Source organism: Ovis canadensis, chromosome 22 (assembly GCF_042477335.2).
Source record: "Ovis canadensis isolate MfBH-ARS-UI-01 breed Bighorn chromosome 22, ARS-UI_OviCan_v2, whole genome shotgun sequence".
NCBI classification, from domain to species: domain Eukaryota; kingdom Metazoa; phylum Chordata; class Mammalia; order Artiodactyla; family Bovidae; genus Ovis; species Ovis canadensis.
The window spans coordinates 32,699,729-32,719,045 of NC_091266.1; the positions used below are offsets into that span (position 1 = coordinate 32,699,729).

Consider the following 19,317-nt stretch of genomic DNA (forward strand, 5'->3'; position numbering starts at 1 on the left):
ATTTTTAGCAAGGGAGCAACTCTGACATCTCCATTTAGGGGCAATAATTGTAACTTTATTCATTCCTTAGACTGATGACTGCACCTAGAAGATTTTCTATCTAGTATTTCTTAGTATAATCTAATGGTGCCTCCATCATTAGGCTTATTTTCTACATTGAAAGGGAAGTGAAAAGAGAAAAGATGTCGAATTGTGATCTTGGGCATAATTACTGGGTCATCAGAAATGTTGCAGCATGTAAGGACAGAGAGGAAGTGGTTAAAAGTGTCAAAAGCACGCTGTCAAAAATAAAAGGAAATAACTAGAGAAAAATGACTATGACTATTTATTAGAATAGTAACTGATGTAATTAAAATGAATGTAGATTTTTTTGTTTGGGGGATTAGCGGTAAGAAAATCACTGTAAGTAAATACATGTTAATTATTATGTCTTGTCTAATTAAAAAAATTTTTTTGTACGGTGGTAAACATGTAAATATCTTCCTAACTGAAAGAAACACACACAAAAATAGGGGCATTTCCTTCTGAAAAGTGTTTAAAAGTGGTATGGCTTCCTTTCTGTCTGGACGGTGAAGGTATACTAACTCCTCACTGTATAACCCTTTTAACCACAGGGTATTTTATATTCTTTTGATTTTCATAACCGCTTTGTTCAGTCAATAGGAGCTTGCTGATTATAAGGATGAGGAAACAGTTTGAAGTGCAAAATGACCTGCTCAAATTGTCATCATTCATAATTATTAGAACCAGAACTAGAACTTAAGTCTCCTCTCATTTTCCTTGTGCTCTCTCTGCTGCTTGGACTCACAGAGATGTTTTCCAAGGTCCTTTCCAGTCGCACGTTTCTTCAGTTTTAGTGAAGATACAAATGTATCATGACATTTTTATAGTCAGAGAGTGCTGTCCTAGATTTTAAATGCAGACATTTGGAAACGGTGGAAGGCAGATGTGTTGGATACTCCCTGCTTGCTGCACAGGCCACTGTTCCTCCTCCTCCACCCTGCTCTGTGCCATGGGAGACCGTCCAGAGTGAACTGCATCAAGGGGCATCTGAAGAGGTTCAGCAGGAGATTGGGGGATGGGCCGAGAGCGAGGTCAGCTATTTATTTATTCTTCTGCTCCTTCTCTGTGGGGCCAGAGTGGCAGTGGCTACGGCCCTTACCTGAGGCATAGCAGATGCCACGGTCCCCACCCAGGTTCCTTCAGCCCTCACCACCGCTGATGCACAGTGGTGGCTCCTTCCTGTGCAAACTCTCTGCCTGAGGGCTTTTTCTGGCCATGGAAACATGCCTACTCTATGTTCAGGGCAGGCCGAAGGTGCTGGACAGTTGATAGTCTCACTGTTGTATGGGAATTGGTGAGTAGACATCCCCATATCTTCTCCCCTGGGTTGGGACAACTCTAAGCCGTGTTCTTCATCATCTCCTATGTCCCTATGGAGACTGAGCCACATTTGCACTCAGTGGCCATCTCTGCTGATCAGTGCACACTGTCTTGGCCTCCTTCCCTGCCCTGTCTCACTTACCCATCCCTTTCCAGGACCTCCTGGGATTGCTTCCAAATAAACTACTTGCGCTGAAATCCTACTCTTGAGAATGGCTTTGGGGGGACCCCAACCCAAAGTAGAAGCCACCGTTCTTGTCAAGCAACTGTCTTCTGTAGCCATCATTACTCTGTGGGTTCCAGGAACCTCTTCTTTCCTCCCGCTGCCCCTTCGGGCCAAGCATAATCATGGACATCCATCGTTGCTACTGCCAGAGTGAGTCACTGCTTTTGTACACACAGCTGCAGAATAGGTTGCAATGTAGTCTTTATGCCGGGTGGCTAAACAATGGATATTCTTTTAGATAGGGAGAAAATGAGAGTAAGAGAAGTGAACGTGTAGCAGACTTTAGAAGAACCCTTCAATTTCTAGAATTTTTGGAGACATATTGTCAGATAATTAAATGATTGACAGCAATGCTAGTCAGGCCAGCAGGGATTATAATGCAGTCACCACCATATTGTCAATAAAGGTATCAGGGTCATCTATGGGGTGCTCTTCAGGGTTGCCACTTGCAGAAGAGCTGGTTCTGTCCTGGCTGTGCTCTTTGGAGGCGGAGTTCTTGGAATTCCTCCGTAGTCCTATCTGATGACATGCTAACCTCATCCTTCTTAGTTACAGCAAAGCTGCTCCACACTCAGCTGCCTGATGTGCTTCATTTCATGTCTTGGGCATTGCTGTGACATTATTTCTACTCAATTGTAGGAAAAGAATTTTTTAAACATCAATAAAAACTTGGAGGGACTGCTAGGCAGGGATTTGATTTCTTTTTTTAATATAAATTTATTTATTTTAATTGGAGGCTAATTACTTTACAATATTGTATTGGTTTTGCCATACATCAACATGAATCGGCCATGGGTGTACACGTGTTCCGCATCCTGAACCCCCCTCCCAGGGATTTGATTTCTTGTGTGCCCTGGTTGAAAATTCCCATGTGAGGTATTTTAGAGGACATAAAATGAGTAATAACCTGTCCTTTTCCTGCAGAACTCCGAGTTGAGTAGTGATAGAGTGTGGAGGGAGGGCTGGAGGGAAGTTTGGGGTGGGAGGGAATGACACCACCAGTGTAAAGTGGCGGGATGCTTTGTTAAGGTGTTAGTTATTGTGAGTCCTCAGTCCCTTCCTAGCTTGTTGTTGAAATTGCACAAGGTGCCCTGAAACGATAGAGTAATGGATAGATAGAGCACTAGAGTAATAAGGGGGTAAGCCTCTGAGGGCCAGGCAAGAGTGGAAATTCTGGAGCGCTGGGGAGGGGCTGGAGGTTGGTGGGTAGTGGGCACCCTTGCTTGTTCTGTGGTTGAGTCCTGCTCAGCAGGATGGTCATACGATGCCTTATGGAGACTCCACTCTAGACACCAGCGCTTCCAGCAAAGATGAACCCCCCTCACCAGACCACCTCCATCCCCACTCAGCAGTGGAGCAGAAAGCCTGTCATGTTTCAGGGTTGGGCAGTGAGAATTTCAAAAGGGCTCAAAGCAGAGGAGAGATTAGGAGTCCTCCCCCTGTTTTCTCATCTATGCACTTCTCCCTGATTGTGGTGTAAACCGGGGAGGTAAGGGGATTCCAGTAATGACTGCGATCGACTTTCTTGCCAGCTCAGAGGGAACCAAGATGGGCTTAAGTTAATATAAAGAAAATGAAGGTACCAAAACTTCTTAGGTACCTAAACATAATGGTTTGAGAAAGAATCTGCTCCATGCTTAAATAACCAAAACAAAAAGCAGAAAATGACAGGGGCTGGCACTATGGGAGGCTATGGGATTTAACATAGCTGTGATAAACCACAGAGTATTATTTTCTGTTTGGGAGCAGTCTCTTTTTCACAGGGCTTTTTCCAGCTAGGCAGAGGAAGGAACTGGAGGGAAGTTAAGTAGAGAAGGAGAAAGAATTCTTTTTCCTCATTGATCCTCTTCTAACTTACTCCCTTTTTATAACACAAAGCACAATAACATAACTGTACATTTGGTAGATAGTCCAACTCTGTGCGACCCCATAGACGGCAGCCCACCAGGCTCCCCCATCCCTGGGATTCTCCGGGGAAGAACACTGGAGTGGGTTGCCCTTTCCTTCTCCAGCGCATGAGAGTGAAACGTGAAAGTGAAGTCGCTTAGTCGTGTCCGACTCTTGGCGACCCCGTGGACTGCAGCCCACCAGGCTCCTCCGTCCATGGGAGTTTCCAGGCAAGAGTACTGGAGTGGGGTGCCGTTGCCTTCTCCGAGTTATATATTAGTCAAGTATTAATGAAGTATTATTTCCTGGTAATTTCTTCTCCTTTCCTCTAGTTACATGTCACACTTGAGTATATCCCGTGTTGTCCATGTTGTCCATCCTCTGATTACAGTGGCAGAAAAAGCACTGTCTCATCAAACAGACGTTGTTGACACACAGAGCACAGATCCTTGTGCTCCCCTGTCTGTCCCTCCCACAGATACTTTTCTCAATTAGCAGATTTCTCTTTGCCATTGTAGAGGCTCTGGAGCAGGGACCTCTATGAAATTTCCATTTTTCCTGGAAAAAATTAAGGTGAATGGTTGCGTGGATAGGCTTCGAGACATTTTCTATTTGCAGTCTGTATATCCTTAATCCTAAAACACGTGATAAAAACAGATTTTTAATGTTCTGAAAGTAGGCATGTGTCTTGGAATTAAATGTCAGAAGAAATCCGTCTGTTTCCAGGCAGAACTGTAAGTTATGCTGTGTTTGTCATTGTGCACATATGTGCTCAGTTGCACGGAAGATCTTTTTATCTGATCACCAACTCAACGGTTGATCGCCAACTCAACAAATTTGTAACAATGCTTAACGTAGGTGTATTTTAATTTACATTCTTGATTCCCAGTTGGCTTTTGAAACCTTTTAAAGATTGCAATTCAGCAAACCTACCTTTTTTTTTTCAATGTGGCAGATAAGCTGTCATATGCCGAGTATTGAATTTAAGAAACAATAGGAATTGTTACATACTTTGGACTAGATCAGAAAATTTCAGAGTTGGGAGAGATTTGTATGACCAAGTCATGAGCTGAGAAGGAGTTTTATTTGAGAATGGTTCATCTAGTAAAAGATTCTAACTAACTTTCCCCCCTAAAATTTAAGCACATATGCAAACCACTGGCTTGGGTGCTCTGGGATTTGAAAGGATGTATATGGGGAGGAGAGAAAAAGAATTTGTAGTCAGGCTCAAGAATTTGAAGTCAGACTCTTTAGTTGTGTATATGAGATATAGTCATGTTAGTCACTCAGTCGTGTCTGACTCTGCGCCCGCATGGACTGTAGTCTGCCAGGTTCCTCTGTCCATGGGATTCTCCAGGCAAGAATGCTAGTGTGGACTGCCATTCCCTTCTCCAGGGGATCTTCCTGACTCAAGAGCTGAACCTGGGTCTCCTGCACTGCTGGCAGATTCTTTACCATCCAAGCCACAGGGAAGCCCTTGTATGTGAGACAGATCACACTTGAAAAGAAGCTGGAAGTGCAAGGCATTAAGCAAGTGCTGTTACTTAGCAACTTCCCTTGTAGTTCAGTTGGTAAAGAATCCACCTGTAAGGCAGGAGACCGGGGTTCGATTCCTGGGTTGAGAAGATCCCCTGGAGAAGGTAATGGCAACCCACTCCAGTAGTCTGGCTTGGGAAATCCTATGGACAGAGGAGCCTGGTGGGCTATGTCCATGGGGTCGCAAGAGTCAGACAAGACTTAGCGACTAAACCACCACCAAATTACTTGGCACTTTGAGAGGAGAATTATGCTCTCAGAATTTGGAGGAGCTTGGAAGCCTTTAAAAATAACCACGCAATTAATAATCTCAAAAGTAGAAAAATCACTGTTATCTTTCTCTACCCTTTATTTTTTCAGGCTCTGCTGGCCTGGAATGGACGAAGGGCCTAATGTAAAGGAACGCAGGATGCCTGACTTTGGCCTTGTCTCCAGTTTGTCACCCCCACTAAGCTCTGCAGAGGCAGAGACTTTGACAGCAACATGAATACCTCTTGCTTCAGACTGGCCTGGTATTGTGGGCTATTATTGTCTTCAGAAAATGAGTGTGTGAGCCACCATGTTGAAGTCTTGAGCATAAGACTCTAGAAGCCATGTGTTCTGTAAGAATTTCTCCTGCCTCCTAGCACTAGCAGTGTCCTGAATTAGAAATTTATGTCCTTGGCAGTCTTGATTGCCTAGCAAGTATGGTCCAGCACTTAGGGTCAGTTAAGTGTGGTGAATTTTTCTTAAGTACAACTTGTCTCCTTCTCAGAGCTACTTTAAGCTCCCCAGGCAATGTTCCCATATGAGGGTGGTCGTCTGGAGAAGCGTAGGCATTCTCCTCCCTTTTTTATTATTTTTTCCAGGTTCTGGAACCAGCAGTCAGTTCTCCTTCCTGCCCTCCCCTGGCCCCAGAGTTTGTGACTTCTCCCCGGAGACACTTACTGGAAACTTTTTCAGCCAGTGAGGCTTTTTGCCTTTAGACCAATGGGAATATTGTGTGTCATGGATGAAAAGATGTGAGTACTACCATTATCACATGGAGTCTATGTAACAAGACTGTTTCTGTGTCTTGGCACGGAGCCTGAGTTAACTTTGCTTTGCTGGATGTAGGGACAATGAATTCTGTTTGAACAAGAAATCATGTGTAACAAATACTTTTGCAAAACCATATCCTTTTAGCAGTTATTTTAGTAAAGATGTCCTTCAGCATTAGTTTCAGTACAACAGATGCATTTAAACACCTATACAATGCTTAACAACATATTTTTTAAAAATCAACTTTTAATTTTAGAATAGTTATTAATTTATGGAAAAGTTATAAAGATTGTACAGAGACTACTCATATACTCCATATCCAGTTTCCTCTATTATCTTAGTGTGACCAATTTGTTATAATCACCCCTACCCTTGCCTGTCTGTAACCTTCCACTCCCACACTGAGAACCTTCACTCATATTGTCATCTGTTTACATAATTGTCCAATGCCAGTAAACATATGTAGTAGTATATGAACTTTGAACCCATATCCCCGTGGGAAACAGCTGTATCAACAGAGTCATTAGTTTTTGTATGGTTCCTTCTGCCTTTAGTTTTACAAACTTCACTCATTTCCAAAGTGACTCAGGGAAGTAACCTTTTTCCTGCTCTCTTCAATGAGGTTCTTTCATACATTTGTAATAGAGTTAGATTCTTTCATCATAACCGACGTGGCATTCAGGCATCCCTTAACCTCATGGATGATTTCTTTTTTTAACTGTGTACATTAAGTTGCATTCTTTGTCCTTTAAAGTTCCACAGGTTTTGACAAATATTGTCACGTATCCATCATGATAGTATACTGAATAGTTTCACCACTCTAAAAAAATCCCCTAAGCTTCACTTATTCAAGACCTCCTTCTGCCCCAATGGATCTAGGGCAGCCACTGATCTGTTTACCATCGCTATCTAAATTTAACATTTAAAAAATATTTTAAAATTAAAAATTTTTTTAAATAGTTGGAGATTTTATAAATCAAATGGGTTTCCCAGGTGTCCCTAGCAGTAAAGAACCTACCTACCAATGCCGGTGATGAGACACGGGTTCGACTGTGTCGGGAAGATCCCCTGGAGGAGGACAATGGCAACTCACTCAACTATTCTTGCTGGAGAATCCCATGGACAGTGGAGCCTGGCGGGCTACATCCTTAGTGTCACAAAGAGTTGGACGTGACTGAAGTGACTTAGCACAGCACATAAATCAACTGGACTTTCATAGATAGTACTTTCTTTAGAAGTGAGTATCTTTGACCTTAAAGATATTATGTTTTTTGTTGTTTGTGTTTAGTTGCTAAGTCGTGTCCAACTCTTTGCAACCCCATGGACTGTAGCCCACCAGGCTCCTCTGCCCATGGAATTTCCCAGGTAAGAATACTGGATCCTGACCCAAGGATTGAACCTACGGCTTTTGCCACATCTCCTGCATTGCAGGCAGATTCTTTAACCACTGAGCCACTGGGGAAGCCCAAAGATATTACAGCTGTTATCAGTTATTATACCTGAAACTCATGGATTTGGGGCTGGCCTCTTGAAGTAGCAATACAATTTTATCATTTTTAATGAAGGAACATTTCACTCATTACATCTGCAAACCTCTGAGACATTTAGAGTAATCAGGATACTTTATGTTGGGGGGTAGAAGGATAAAAGAGGTAAAGGGGATGTTTCAATAGAAAATATAAGAGATTTCAGCTAATGCAGAAGTGAAGGGTAGCTGCAGCTCAGAACAGAGTGGTTATGAATCAGTTGTTCAATACTTGCTGTAAACAAAGATAATACCTAGACAGCAGAGACTTTATCAAGTACTGGGATCAGGTTAGGCATTTACCTGGAGCTCAGGATCTCTATTTTAATTCTTCAGATTCCTTGTTGAGTGTCTGCTCTGCTTGATTCCCCTGTGCCATGTGCCCGGAGCATGCCTTCTTCTTGTGCAACTGTTTGGTCATGTACTTCCCCTTTGGAAGAGCTGGCCCCATTCTGCAACATGCAAGGGATTCCCTGAACTCAGAGTCCAGGGCATTCCTCCCTGACTTCCAAGGCCACTTGCTTATCCTTGAAAGAAAAAGGCATGAGTGACCCTTGGTCATACTTCCTTCTCCAACTCCCTATTTCAGCATGCCCCTAGTCCCACAGTTGCTGTGGAATATGTAAGATCACAGTAAGTTTGGGGAAGGGTGGTAGAGAGGTCCTGTGTACCGGAGGAGGGAAGGGGCTTCTGTTCTCTGCAGGGAAACTGAAGTTGCCATGGGGTTACTTCTGAAAAATAAATGGAAGGTGTTAGAGCGGGGAAAAGTAAGGAACACAGGAAGAGAAGACAATATTTTATTTAATCTGCACCATATACCTAGCGTACAAGTGAAGAGGAAAGAAACGGGAACTTGGTGAGTGCCAACTATGTGCTGGGGTCTCTGTAGGGAGGTCTTATCATTTATTTCCTCCTTTCCCCTACCGTGGCTCTGTGAAGTAGATTTTTTAAAGAAAACTTCAGTTTGCAGATAAACAGGTTCAGAGAGGCTCACCAACTTGTCTAATTTCACACAGTGAGGATTTTAATCTAGATCTCCTTAACTCTAAAGCCCTGGCAGCACATTAAAATGACCTGAGCCCTTAAAGAGAAATCCTTGCTTGAACCTTAGACCAAATTCCAATCTCTGAGAATGAGGATGGGAATTTATGTTTTTAAAGCACTGCCAGTGATAACAATTTGTATAATGTGCAGCTGGGGTTGAGAGCCCTGGCTCTGCTCTGAGCAGAGCTTTTCCTTGTACTCAGTGGGTCCGTCGTGTATGACTCTTTGTGAGCCCCGTGAACTGTAGCCCACCAGGCCCCTCTGTCCCTGGGATTCTCCAGTGAGAGTACTGGAGTAGGTTGCCATGCCCTCCTCCAGGGGACTCTTGCTGGGCTCTGGCGGTGCAGGCATATTCTTCACCACTGAGCCAGTACCTTTCCTACTCTCCTAAAAGAAGGGAAGGGGTGTCTTCTGAACCAGTGTGCACTCTAAACACTCCCAGAGTACTTTTAGGTCCACCCCATGCTCTGTTTCCTAGCCCTCACTGTGGTTCTTATCATCACTGAATACCTGTAAGCAGGCAGATGGAGTAAGGGCAGAGGTTATTATCAATGATGAGTGAGTGAGTGAAGTCGCTCAGTCATGTCCGACTCTTTGCGACCCCATGAACTGTAGCCTACCAGGCTCCTCTGTCCATGGGATTCTCCAGGCAATAGTACTGGAGTGGATTGCCATTTCCTTCTCCAGGAGATCTTCCCGACCCAGGGATCGAACCTGGGTCTTCCGCATTGTAGACAGGCGCTTGGCCCTCTATATGACTGAGTTAATCTAATCCATGTTTGTTTTTTTTAATAAAGCATGTGCATGTGGTACTGATAGACTGTCGAGGCACAGTATCAGATACTGGCGAGAAACTATAATGATGGATATGTCAGTATATTTTCGTCAAAACCTGTAAATGTACAGGGTTTCCCTGGTGGCTCGGATGGTAAAGAATCTACCTGCAATGCAGGACACCTGGGTTTGATCCTTGGGTCAGGAAGATCCCCCAGAGAAGGGAATGGCTACGCACTCCAATATTCTTGCCTGGAGAATTCCGTGGACAGAGGAGCCTGGTGGGCTACAGTCTATGGGGTCGCAAAGAGTCAGACATGACTGAGCGACTACCATACATGCACATAGAATGTACAACATCAAGAGTGAACTCTAATATAAGCTATGGACTTTGGGTGATAATGAGGTATCAGTGTAGGCTCATCAGTGGTAACCAATGTATCACTCTGATGGGAGATAGCAAGCAAGGCTGTGGCAGTGACAGAATTATATATGGGAAACTTCTGCACTCTGTTCACTTTTGCTGTGAACCTAAAACTGCTCTAAAAAATAAAAGTCCATTAAAAGTGAAAAAAAACAGTGTCATGAAAATTTGATATGATTTTCAAAAGGTGCTGATATGTTTTGTTTGTTGAATATTCTTACAGCAAATACCAAGTAGTACTGATTTAGTACCTCGGTTTATAGCAGGTGTAAGAAGATGGGGTTTGGGTGTATTCCTGGTGGGAAAAAAATTTTATAAATTTCTACGATTAGATTTTAAAAACAACTAAAGAGCCTCTTGATGAAAGTGAAAGAGGACAGTGAAAAACTTGGCTTAAAACTCAACAGTCAGAAAACTAAGATCACAGCATCTGGTCCCATCACTTCATGACAAATAGATGGGGAAATAATGGAAACAGTGACAGATTTTATTTTTTTTGGGGGGGGGGGCTCCAAAATCACTGCAGATGGTGACTGCAGCCGTGAAATTAAAAGACGCTTGCTCCTTGGAAGAAAAGTTATGACCAACCTAAGGGGTCGCACAGAGTCAAACACAACTGAAGCGACTTAGCAGCAGCAGCAGCAGACAGCATATTAAAAAGCAGAGACATTACTTTACCAACAGAGGTCCGTCTAGTCAAGGCTATGGTTTTTCCAGTAGTCATGTATGGATGTGAGAGTTGGACTATAAAGAAAGCTAAGCGCTGAAGAATTGATGTTTTTGAACTGTAGTGTTGGAGAAGACTCTTGAGAGTTCCTTGGACTGCAAGGATCTCCAACCAGTCTATCCTAAAGGAAATCGGTCCTGAATATTCATTGAAAGGACTGATGCTGAAGCTGAAACTCCAATACCTTGGCCACCTGATGCAAAGAACCTGGAAAAGATCCTTGGAAAAGACCCTGATGCTGGAAAAGAATGAAGGCAGGAGGAGAAGGGGACAACAGAGGATGAGGTGGTTGGATGGCATCACCAACTCGATGGACATGAGTTTGAGTAAGCTACTGGAGTTGGTGATGGACAGGGAAGCCTGGTGTGCTGAAGTCCATGGGGTCGCAAAGAATTGGACATGACGAAGTGACTGAACTGAACTGAAGATTAGATTTGTTAATTGCCATACAGCATTTAACCTTTTACCTCATGTTTCTTGAAGTATGATTTACCATGTCTAGGACATCCCTATCAATTATAAAACCCCATCCTTTTGCAGTCTCCTTTTAGCCTTGAAACCAACCACAAGTAAGAACTGTTTAATATCAAAATGACATAACATTTTGAACACTGTGTCAAATGTTATGAAGAACATTTTGGTATATTCAAAAATAATAAAAACTGTATAGATAAACACAGGCATTCTTGAAATTGGGGAAACATGTCATTTTGCACAATAGTTACCCTGGCCATTTCTTTTAAGATACATAAAAGCAGAGTACCTCTTTTCATGAGTTTTATCAATAGACTTTTGTTTTAGTGGAGAATTAGAAACAGTGTCAAGACCAGAATGCCCATTCTCCACCCTATCCCAACCAGCTACCCCTGCCCCGCAGATGCAGAAACTATCACCATTACTCCGTCTAGTTAATGTTACTCCTATTTGGTCACTGTTGGGTGTATGGAGAGTGCCTCAAGTAGTCAGAACACGCTGTGGATATTGCATGTTGGATCGAGTATATAGTCCTTTTTAATTTCTACATCTCATGTTATGTTCCACAAAGAAATCTAAGAAAATCCTGATATAGCTGCCTGATTACTGTGCCACAGGAAAAAAAAATGCATAGTGAATATACTTTTCTGGCTTATGCTGGTATAACAACTTTTTAGCTTTGACCAGTTTGTTGTTCAATTTCTTTTATTTTTCAAATAAATCTTACAAATAATCTCTTTCATCTGACTGTTTGCTTCTTAAATGAAATGTTGAGGCTTCAAATTATAGCAATTTTAAAAACCCAGCTGAACCTTGTCCTCTTTCAACCCCCAAGCTGATTTTACATATGGCTACTGTCTCAGTAAATATGAAATCATGTCTTTAAAACTCTGGAACAATTCCCTGATAAAACTATTGCATATTATCAGTTTCCCACTTTTTAACCTAAGATTCTTTTTTTATCTTTTATTACAGAAATCTCAAACATACTAAATGGAGAAAATAGCAAATCCAACCCCTATGTACCCACTATCCAGCTTCGACAATTATCACTTCATCTGTAATCTTGTTTTATTTATACCTAATCTACTACTCCTTTTTGAAGCTAGTCTCAGACTTCTTCTGTAGATATTTCAGCATGTATTTCCAAAAGATACATACTTTTGAAAAATAACCACAATATTATATGTATCTTTAAAAATAACAGCTCTTTAATATTATATAATATCCAGTGTTCAAATTTCTTCAGTTGTCCTGTCCTGAAGTTTCTTTCAAATTGGTTCAAATCAGGATTTCAAGGCCCCGTTACTGCATTTTCTTGGTGTATCTTTTAAATTTCTTTTAGTCTATAGGTGCCCCATCCTCTTTTTTCTTCCCTGCAACTTTCTTGTTAAAGAAATTGAGTTATTTTATAGTGTTTCCTCCAGATCAAGTTTTACTGACTGCATTCCTGTGGAGTCTTTTAATTTGGTTTTCAGTGCCCCCAGGCCTCCTGTGAGCTGGCAGTTATATATAGAAGCTTCGATGTTAGCAAGACTGCTTCAGAAGTTGTGCTATATACCTCCATCAGAAGGTTGTCAATGAATGTTCGTACCTACTTTTGTGATATAAGCAATCATTGGTGATTATGCTTAGGTTTATTCTTTTTTTTTTTTTTTTTTTAGGGAGGTTGTTTGCACAATGGTTATACTCAAATTTTTTTCAATTATCTGGAATACTTGAGGGAGGAACTTCTCCCTCTTCGTCAACTATTTGGCCCTTCTATTGGTGCAGTTTGTGCAGCAAAGGCAGGTTGAGTGTTGATATTTTCCTTTTTTATTTACATTTTTTTGGAATAATGAATTGGTTCCAAAGATGAACAATGATTTCTTTATAGTACCATCATGAATATGAGTGTCAATATATCTAATGTGTTTCAATACATTTCAGTTATTATTTATTATTGCCACTCAAATTTTTTATTACTTTGGCTAGTAGAAGCCACTTGAAGTTGGCTCCTGAGTCCTTTTGGAATGACCCTAGTAGTTTTAGATGGTGTCCTTTATTTCTGGTATGACAAAATGTTCCAATCTCATGTTATACACTTCCTGCTTCAGACTTGGAATCTGCCATCTTTCCAAAGAACCTAGGTTCATTTTCGTGGAAAACACTAGCGATCACTATCTTGGGCTAGGATAGAAGACAGTAATTTATTAAAGACTTAGGAATGAGCTCTGTGGATATTTGGGAGAACAGTACTGTAGGCAGAAAGAACAGCTAGTGCAAAGACTCTGAGGCTAGAGAAGAGGCAACATGAAGAGAACAGTACGAAAGTCAGAGAGGTGATGGGGAGCAAGGCAGGTAGGAACTGGTTTATGCTTGGAGTGAGATGGGAGCCACTGGAAGGTTGAGCAGAAGAGTGATATGCTTGGTTTGGTTTTAACTGAATGACTGTGAGTACTGGGTACAGAATGAGCAGGATTGAGGGCAGGATCTGGGAGACCAGTGGGAAGGCTATCGTAATAAACCAGATGCGAGATGATGTGGCTTGGCCCAGCGTGGCAGCACTAGGGGTAACGAGAAGAGGGCATGTTCTGGAGGGGGCTCTCCTTGACATGTTCACATGCTTGTCTTTTTCTCCCACATAACCTCTCACTCACTATGGATCTAGATCCTTTTTTTTCTCCTTCTAGCTTTGACAGTCTTTTTTCCATCCTATAGTTCACAGGATATTTGGTAGACATGTTCTTTTTGGAACTTTTCTCTGAAACAATGATGCCCAGACAGTCATAAACCCATTATAAAATTGTTGATTTTTACAGAGATATCATCACATCAATTAAAAACAATTTTACCACAATAGGACAAATACCAAACTAACATTTCTTGTTAGAAATCTTGGTATCTGGAAAAGGCATCCACTGGATTCTCATTTAGTATAACTAGCTTTTATTATAAATGGCAAATACTCTAACTCTGAAACCTTTAGTAAGGTAAAGAAAGAGTCTTGTGCAGACTCAGATTTATTAAAGCACTAAACTTTTTTTTGAGGGGGGGTGGCGGTGGGCGGGCGCTGTGCCATTAAGATCTTAGTTCCCTGACCAGGAATCAATCCCGTGCCCCCTGCAATGGAAGCATGGGTCCTAACCACTGGACCATCAGGAAAGTCCAGCATGAAACATATTGAGCACACAGTATGCTGCTGAGCACTGAGCAAATAACAGAAACACCTAAACTGAAAAAAAAAAAAACAACAACCCTGCCTTTATTAAAGTATGATTAAAAGTATAGTGGAGAATATATTTTTATAGAGTAAAAAACAGCCTTTAGTGGTCACCAGTTTAATAGCTTATGGAATATATATGGAAGTGAAATGATAGCTCAGCTGGTAAAGAATCCACCTGCAGTGCAGGAGACTCTGGTTCAATTCCTGGGTTGGGAAGATTCCCTGGAGAAGGGATAGGCTGTCCACCCCAGTATTCTTGGGCTTCCTTGGTGGCTCAGATGGTAAAGAATCCACCTGCAATGCAGGAGGCCTGGGTTCAATCCCTGGGTTGGGAAGAGTCCCTGGAGAAGAGACAGCTACTCACTCCAGTAATCTGGCCTGGAGAATTCCATGGACTGTATAGTCTGTGGGATTGCAAAGAGTCAGACGGGAATTAGCAACTTTTCACTTTCACTTTCCAAATGTTTTATGGTGTAACTGATTTTAGACACAAATTCTCACGTGGAAGAAACAATGTAGAAATCAGATTTATGTTCTGCTTTGCTGCTATTTATTAACTCAACCATTCATCAAAAATCTACTAAGCACCTACACTGTGGGAGAAACTGTATCAGGTGCTGGAGAGCATGGTAACAAGAGAGAGCAGCTCCCTGCCCTCAACGGGAACATGAATTTGTAGCTTAACATCCCCACATCTCTATCTTCGCTTAGACTACATGTCAGGTCTCTTTGAAACCTAAAATGCTAAAGTTTGACAGCTTCCTGGAGGGAGAAGGTGCCCAAACACGCTGCCTTAAGACTTGGGAACTTACCTTCCTGTGGGTTGTCTCTTATCCTGATTTCAAAATAACTTCATAGACACCGTTTCTTTTTAATGCTTTGGTCAGTCTGTATTTGGGTCATCGTGGCAAAGCCTGGATGTGGCAATTCCTGCCTGTAAGACTTCAGAGGTAGGGGGTGAAGGTTTGGAAAAGGTAGACAATTCGCATCAGCACAGCTAGACAGCTGTTCCCAGCGAGCAGCCTTCTCTGCCGTCCCACCATGACTTCCGACCAATACTACGGTTTCTCAAGCCGCAGCGTCCTTTGCTTGGGTGACCCAGTGCTCTTCTGGCGTAATGAACTCCAAAAAGGGATTGCTCATCAGGGAACCAGAAGTAATCGGATTTGTGGGGCCAGCAGACCTGTTCCTGAGTCCCATCCTTTTTCCAGCCGGTATCAAGGTAACAAGTTTCTTGTTAGCTTGCTTCAAAACTGCAGAAAGTAAATCGCGCTTTTTTTTATTTGCTTGCAGACAAGATACATTTTTCAAGGGGGGAAATGGATTTCTGTATCAAAGAGAGAGGGGAAAATCTGAAGCGAAATCTGAACACACATTGCCTCAAGATAGAAAAAGTTACAGCCCAGGCAAGCTTTAGGGGAATGAGCTGCTGAACTCCTCGGCATTCTGTCCTTTCAGTCAATGAAAAAGACATAGGGTTTGAGGTTCCTTCCGAAACGGGGCAGGCTAATTTAGCCCCTCCCATGATTCCGAGGGTCTGTTATATCTCTGTTCCTTGAGTACCTCTTTCACTGAGACCGACCACAGCAAGCAGAGGCTGAAAAGTAAAGAGCAAAGAGGAAGAAAACAAAAGCTGCCAATTATGGAAGATAGAAGGGGTAAGAGCAAAATTGATTTGATCTGAATCCTTAAGACCAGGAAAAAATAAAAATAAAAAAACAAAAAAAGGAAACCAAAAGCCCAGACCAAAAGCAAGTACTTGAAAGAGCAAGAGGCAAAAAGCCCTATATACACTTTCCCACCCTCTCCTTCCGAGAGGAGGCAGAGAGAAAAAACTTTGGGGAATATTTTACAAAGCCAAGCTCCAGGGTTACAGTCAAGGGTGACTCTTGAGCAAGCTGGAGCGGCTCATGAATATTTATGAGCAATTGGTATTCAGATCTGGTTTTTTAGAGGCAAAAGACTTCTTCCGTCCCCTCACAGTTTAGGAGGCAGCTGCCTCTTTTGCAGTCCGGAGTCGTCTTGCTTCGGGTCAGTACCTCACCGCGTTTGCTAGAAGATGCTGGGCTGCCCGTGTAGATCTGCTTTGTTCTCGAATTTCCTGTGTGCTTTCCTGTTGTGAAATTAGCAAAGACTTCTCTGCCTGGAATTAGACAGAGAAGTTAATGTGGCAAGAGGCTGTCTCAACAGGACCCCAGAGTGTGTCTTGCAAAAGGCTAAACGTTTCTTGGGAGGTGTGGGGGAGTGTGCATGAGTATGGGGGTGGGGTGGGGTGAGGGGAGGGAAGTCTCCAAGAACAGTTTTATCTTAAAAAAGTAAGGCTTATCTGACTGACTGACTTTAGATTCTGTCTAAAAACTAGGAGAGCAGCCTGGTTTGCACAGATGGTGTGCGATCTCTGTCTTTTACCTCTTTTGGGCATTTTCTGCCAGGACAGAGAACACAGAGAGCCAGCTGCTTGCCAGCCCATGGGAGCCAGGAAGAATGTCTGCAGCAGCGTGCTTGTGTAGGATTGTAAACCTTCATCACCTCTGGTTTCTAGTATCCCCATGTGTTTTTATCACATCGAATGTGGAGGAATGGGATGAGTTCCTAATAATTATAAAAATGATAGCTGTTAACATTTTCATCTTTCCTCTGTGCTGGGAGCCGTCCTAAGCCACTCCCCGCGACTTATAAAGTGAATGCTATCATCACCCCCATTTCCCAGATGATGGCGTTGAGGTAGTGAGAGAGTAGCTTGCCTTGGCATCACACAGTAAGCGGTGAGTTTAGATGCAGGTGATGGACACAGGGTCCAAGGGGCTGTTTCCCCATTCTGTTGCTCCAATTCAAAGTCTCCTGCTACTGCCCTGACACTGTTGATTATGTTTGCAAATCTTTGAAGCTACTGGGGAAATGATATTGATGAAATCTCAAGTCTGCGAAGCAATCTGCGCTTTGCTATCAAGTTTACATGCATTTTTTCTTATTTGGTGCCTGTGGCCATTCTCTATGGTAGAGTCCAGGCATTTTTATTATTGCCTTTTATGAAAGGGCAATTACTGCCTTTTATGACTGAAGCCAAGAAGGGTTAAATGGCAGGAGTCACACAGCTAGTTTTCAGAAGTCCACAGCAGACTATCCCCTGCCTCTGGTTTCCCTTCTAACCTGCAGATGGAGCTGAGTCATCTTGGAACTTCTGCCCCCACCCCCAGACACTTTTAGTTCCTCAAGGGACTTGGGGAGCGTCTTTCCTCCTTCTAGACTGTTGCAAGACACTTGTCTCTGCCTTTAAGGCTGATTTAGCTCTCTCCTTCCCGTTTAGTCTGGAACCAAGCTGCTCCAGCTTGGTTTGAATCTAGCTCCACCATTTACTTTAAGCCTCAGTCTCCTCATCTTTAAAATGGAGAGAATAATGTTATCTACCTCACAGGGTGCTAAATGAGGGTTCTCAAGCAGGCTTCTCAGAACAGGGCCAGATGTATGTAGTATGTGCTCAATAAATGTTAGCCGTTGTGATCGCTCCTTGGTTTATCTTGGTTGTTAGTCCCTCCTCCAAGCCTCCTCCAACCCTTTGAGCCTTATATTAGCCATCTGTTGGATGCTTCTACTACCTCCGTACTCACACCTAAGGCGGCACTTGTTGTACTTGTCCATATTCCTGCTTTCTGCATCACTTCCCAACCTTCCCCGACTGTAATTTCTTTATCCTTCGGATCTGCAGTGTCAGGCACAGTGTTTAGCACATAATGGGTGCTCAATAAACAGTAAGCAAAGTGACATTATTTTAGTTGATATTCATCCAGGTGTCAGTAGGCTGGTTTTCAAGGGGCCCTCTGAGTTTGCAGGGGAGTCCTGCTGGTGCAAACAGCTCTTTTGTGCAGTATGTAGAGACATCCCTCTAGGTGAATACACTGAGAATCAAAACACATCTCTTCTAGGTGGGTGACCCTCAGAGCTGATGTGACCCTATGCTAGCTAGGGCACCCAGTTTAGCCAGTCTAGCTCTGGCTGAACTTCAGCCCCCAACTCCCCTTCCAGCCCAGGACCAAACTGGAGATTTCAGATGCCTCATAGCACTACCTCATATCGCTGAACAGAGCATCTGGTTGCAGAAACAGTGTTCTTCCAGCCCCGTTTACAGCAGCCAAAGTCTGAGACAATGTGCTCTGGAAATGGAAGACAAACAAGTATCGCAGAGGTTGGTCCTGGATAAAATCAAAAGTACATTAAACTTGTTTCCAGCACCCTCCCTTTCCTCTTCCTGGCATACCTTCAAACCCATTTGACAAATATTATTGTATCTTCCATTTGTAAGACCCTGTGGCAGATGTGGGGTGTAAACAATTTGCTCACAGTCTAGCAAGGAAGGCAGACATACATACAACCAACTCTAATTGAAGCCAGACTCTGCGAAGTGCTAATAATCATAGCTAACACTGGAAATTTAGTATGTGGCAGGCGCTGTCATTTTTATGTGCGTCATCTCATGTAACCTTCACGAAAACTTCCTGTGATACAGGCTTCTCCATCTGACAGCTATGGAGGGAAGTTACCTGGCCAAGGCCACCCAGCTAGTAATATTCATAGACAAAGGGGGGAATTTAGACCCTTATAGTCCAGCGGCAAAGCCTGGATTCCTAATAGATGAAGTTCTCGTACTTCCTTCCCTAAGAGCCATACTAAAAGTTTCAGGAAAATCTCCTGGGAACCAGAATAGGGAGTGATGATTTTGGGGAAAACTTCTCAAAGGATGGGGCACTTCAGTGGGACCCAGAAAGAAGAATAGAGTCTGGAGCCCGCAGTAAGCATCTTCCAAGTCCCTCGGTGCTAAAAGACCAGTTTTCTCTCTTACCTAAACTACAGGCTAGATTTAAGAGTAAAAAGCTCTTTTCCACGTTTTCTAAGTTTCAAGTAGGGAACCTATTTACATGTTCATCCTGGAGATTTGAAGGCAGAAATCCAAAGTTTGTCTTGCAAGATCATTGGGCCCATTTGGTAAACAGTTTTTACAAATGGCAGTGACTGGTCTTGCTTGTACTTGGCCAAACCACATTTTAAGTGTGTTTTCTCCCTTGTGTGGTCTTTTGCTTGCTTCTGATTCCATAAT

General features: G+C 42.7%; 2 protein-coding genes across 9 annotated transcripts in view; one reads left to right on the plus strand and one right to left on the minus strand.

The window, feature by feature from the left end:
• The window catches only part of TCTN3 (tectonic family member 3), a 47,998-nt gene extending 32,310 nt beyond the window's left edge, over nt 1-15,688 (minus strand). The window contains exon 1 of the mRNA XM_069568158.1: nt 15,038-15,688. The gene's annotated coding sequence lies outside the window, so the exon portion shown is untranslated. The remainder of the gene's footprint in view (nt 1-15,037) is intronic.
• CC2D2B (coiled-coil and C2 domain containing 2B) overlaps nt 12,340-19,317 on the plus strand; it is a 206,286-nt gene continuing 199,308 nt past the window's right edge. For 6 of the 8 annotated variants that reach the window (XR_011252233.1, XM_069568146.1, XM_069568145.1 and 3 more), the window contains exon 1: nt 12,340-15,447. Coding sequence is in view for 7 of the 8 variants with exons in the window: in XM_069568146.1 (XP_069424247.1) it covers nt 15,267-15,447 (181 nt within the window). In the remaining variant the exon portion in view is untranslated. Of the gene's footprint in view, nt 15,884-19,317 lie in introns of all 8 variants that reach the window. The other 2 variants (XM_069568148.1, XM_069568151.1) reach the window with 1 other exon arrangement.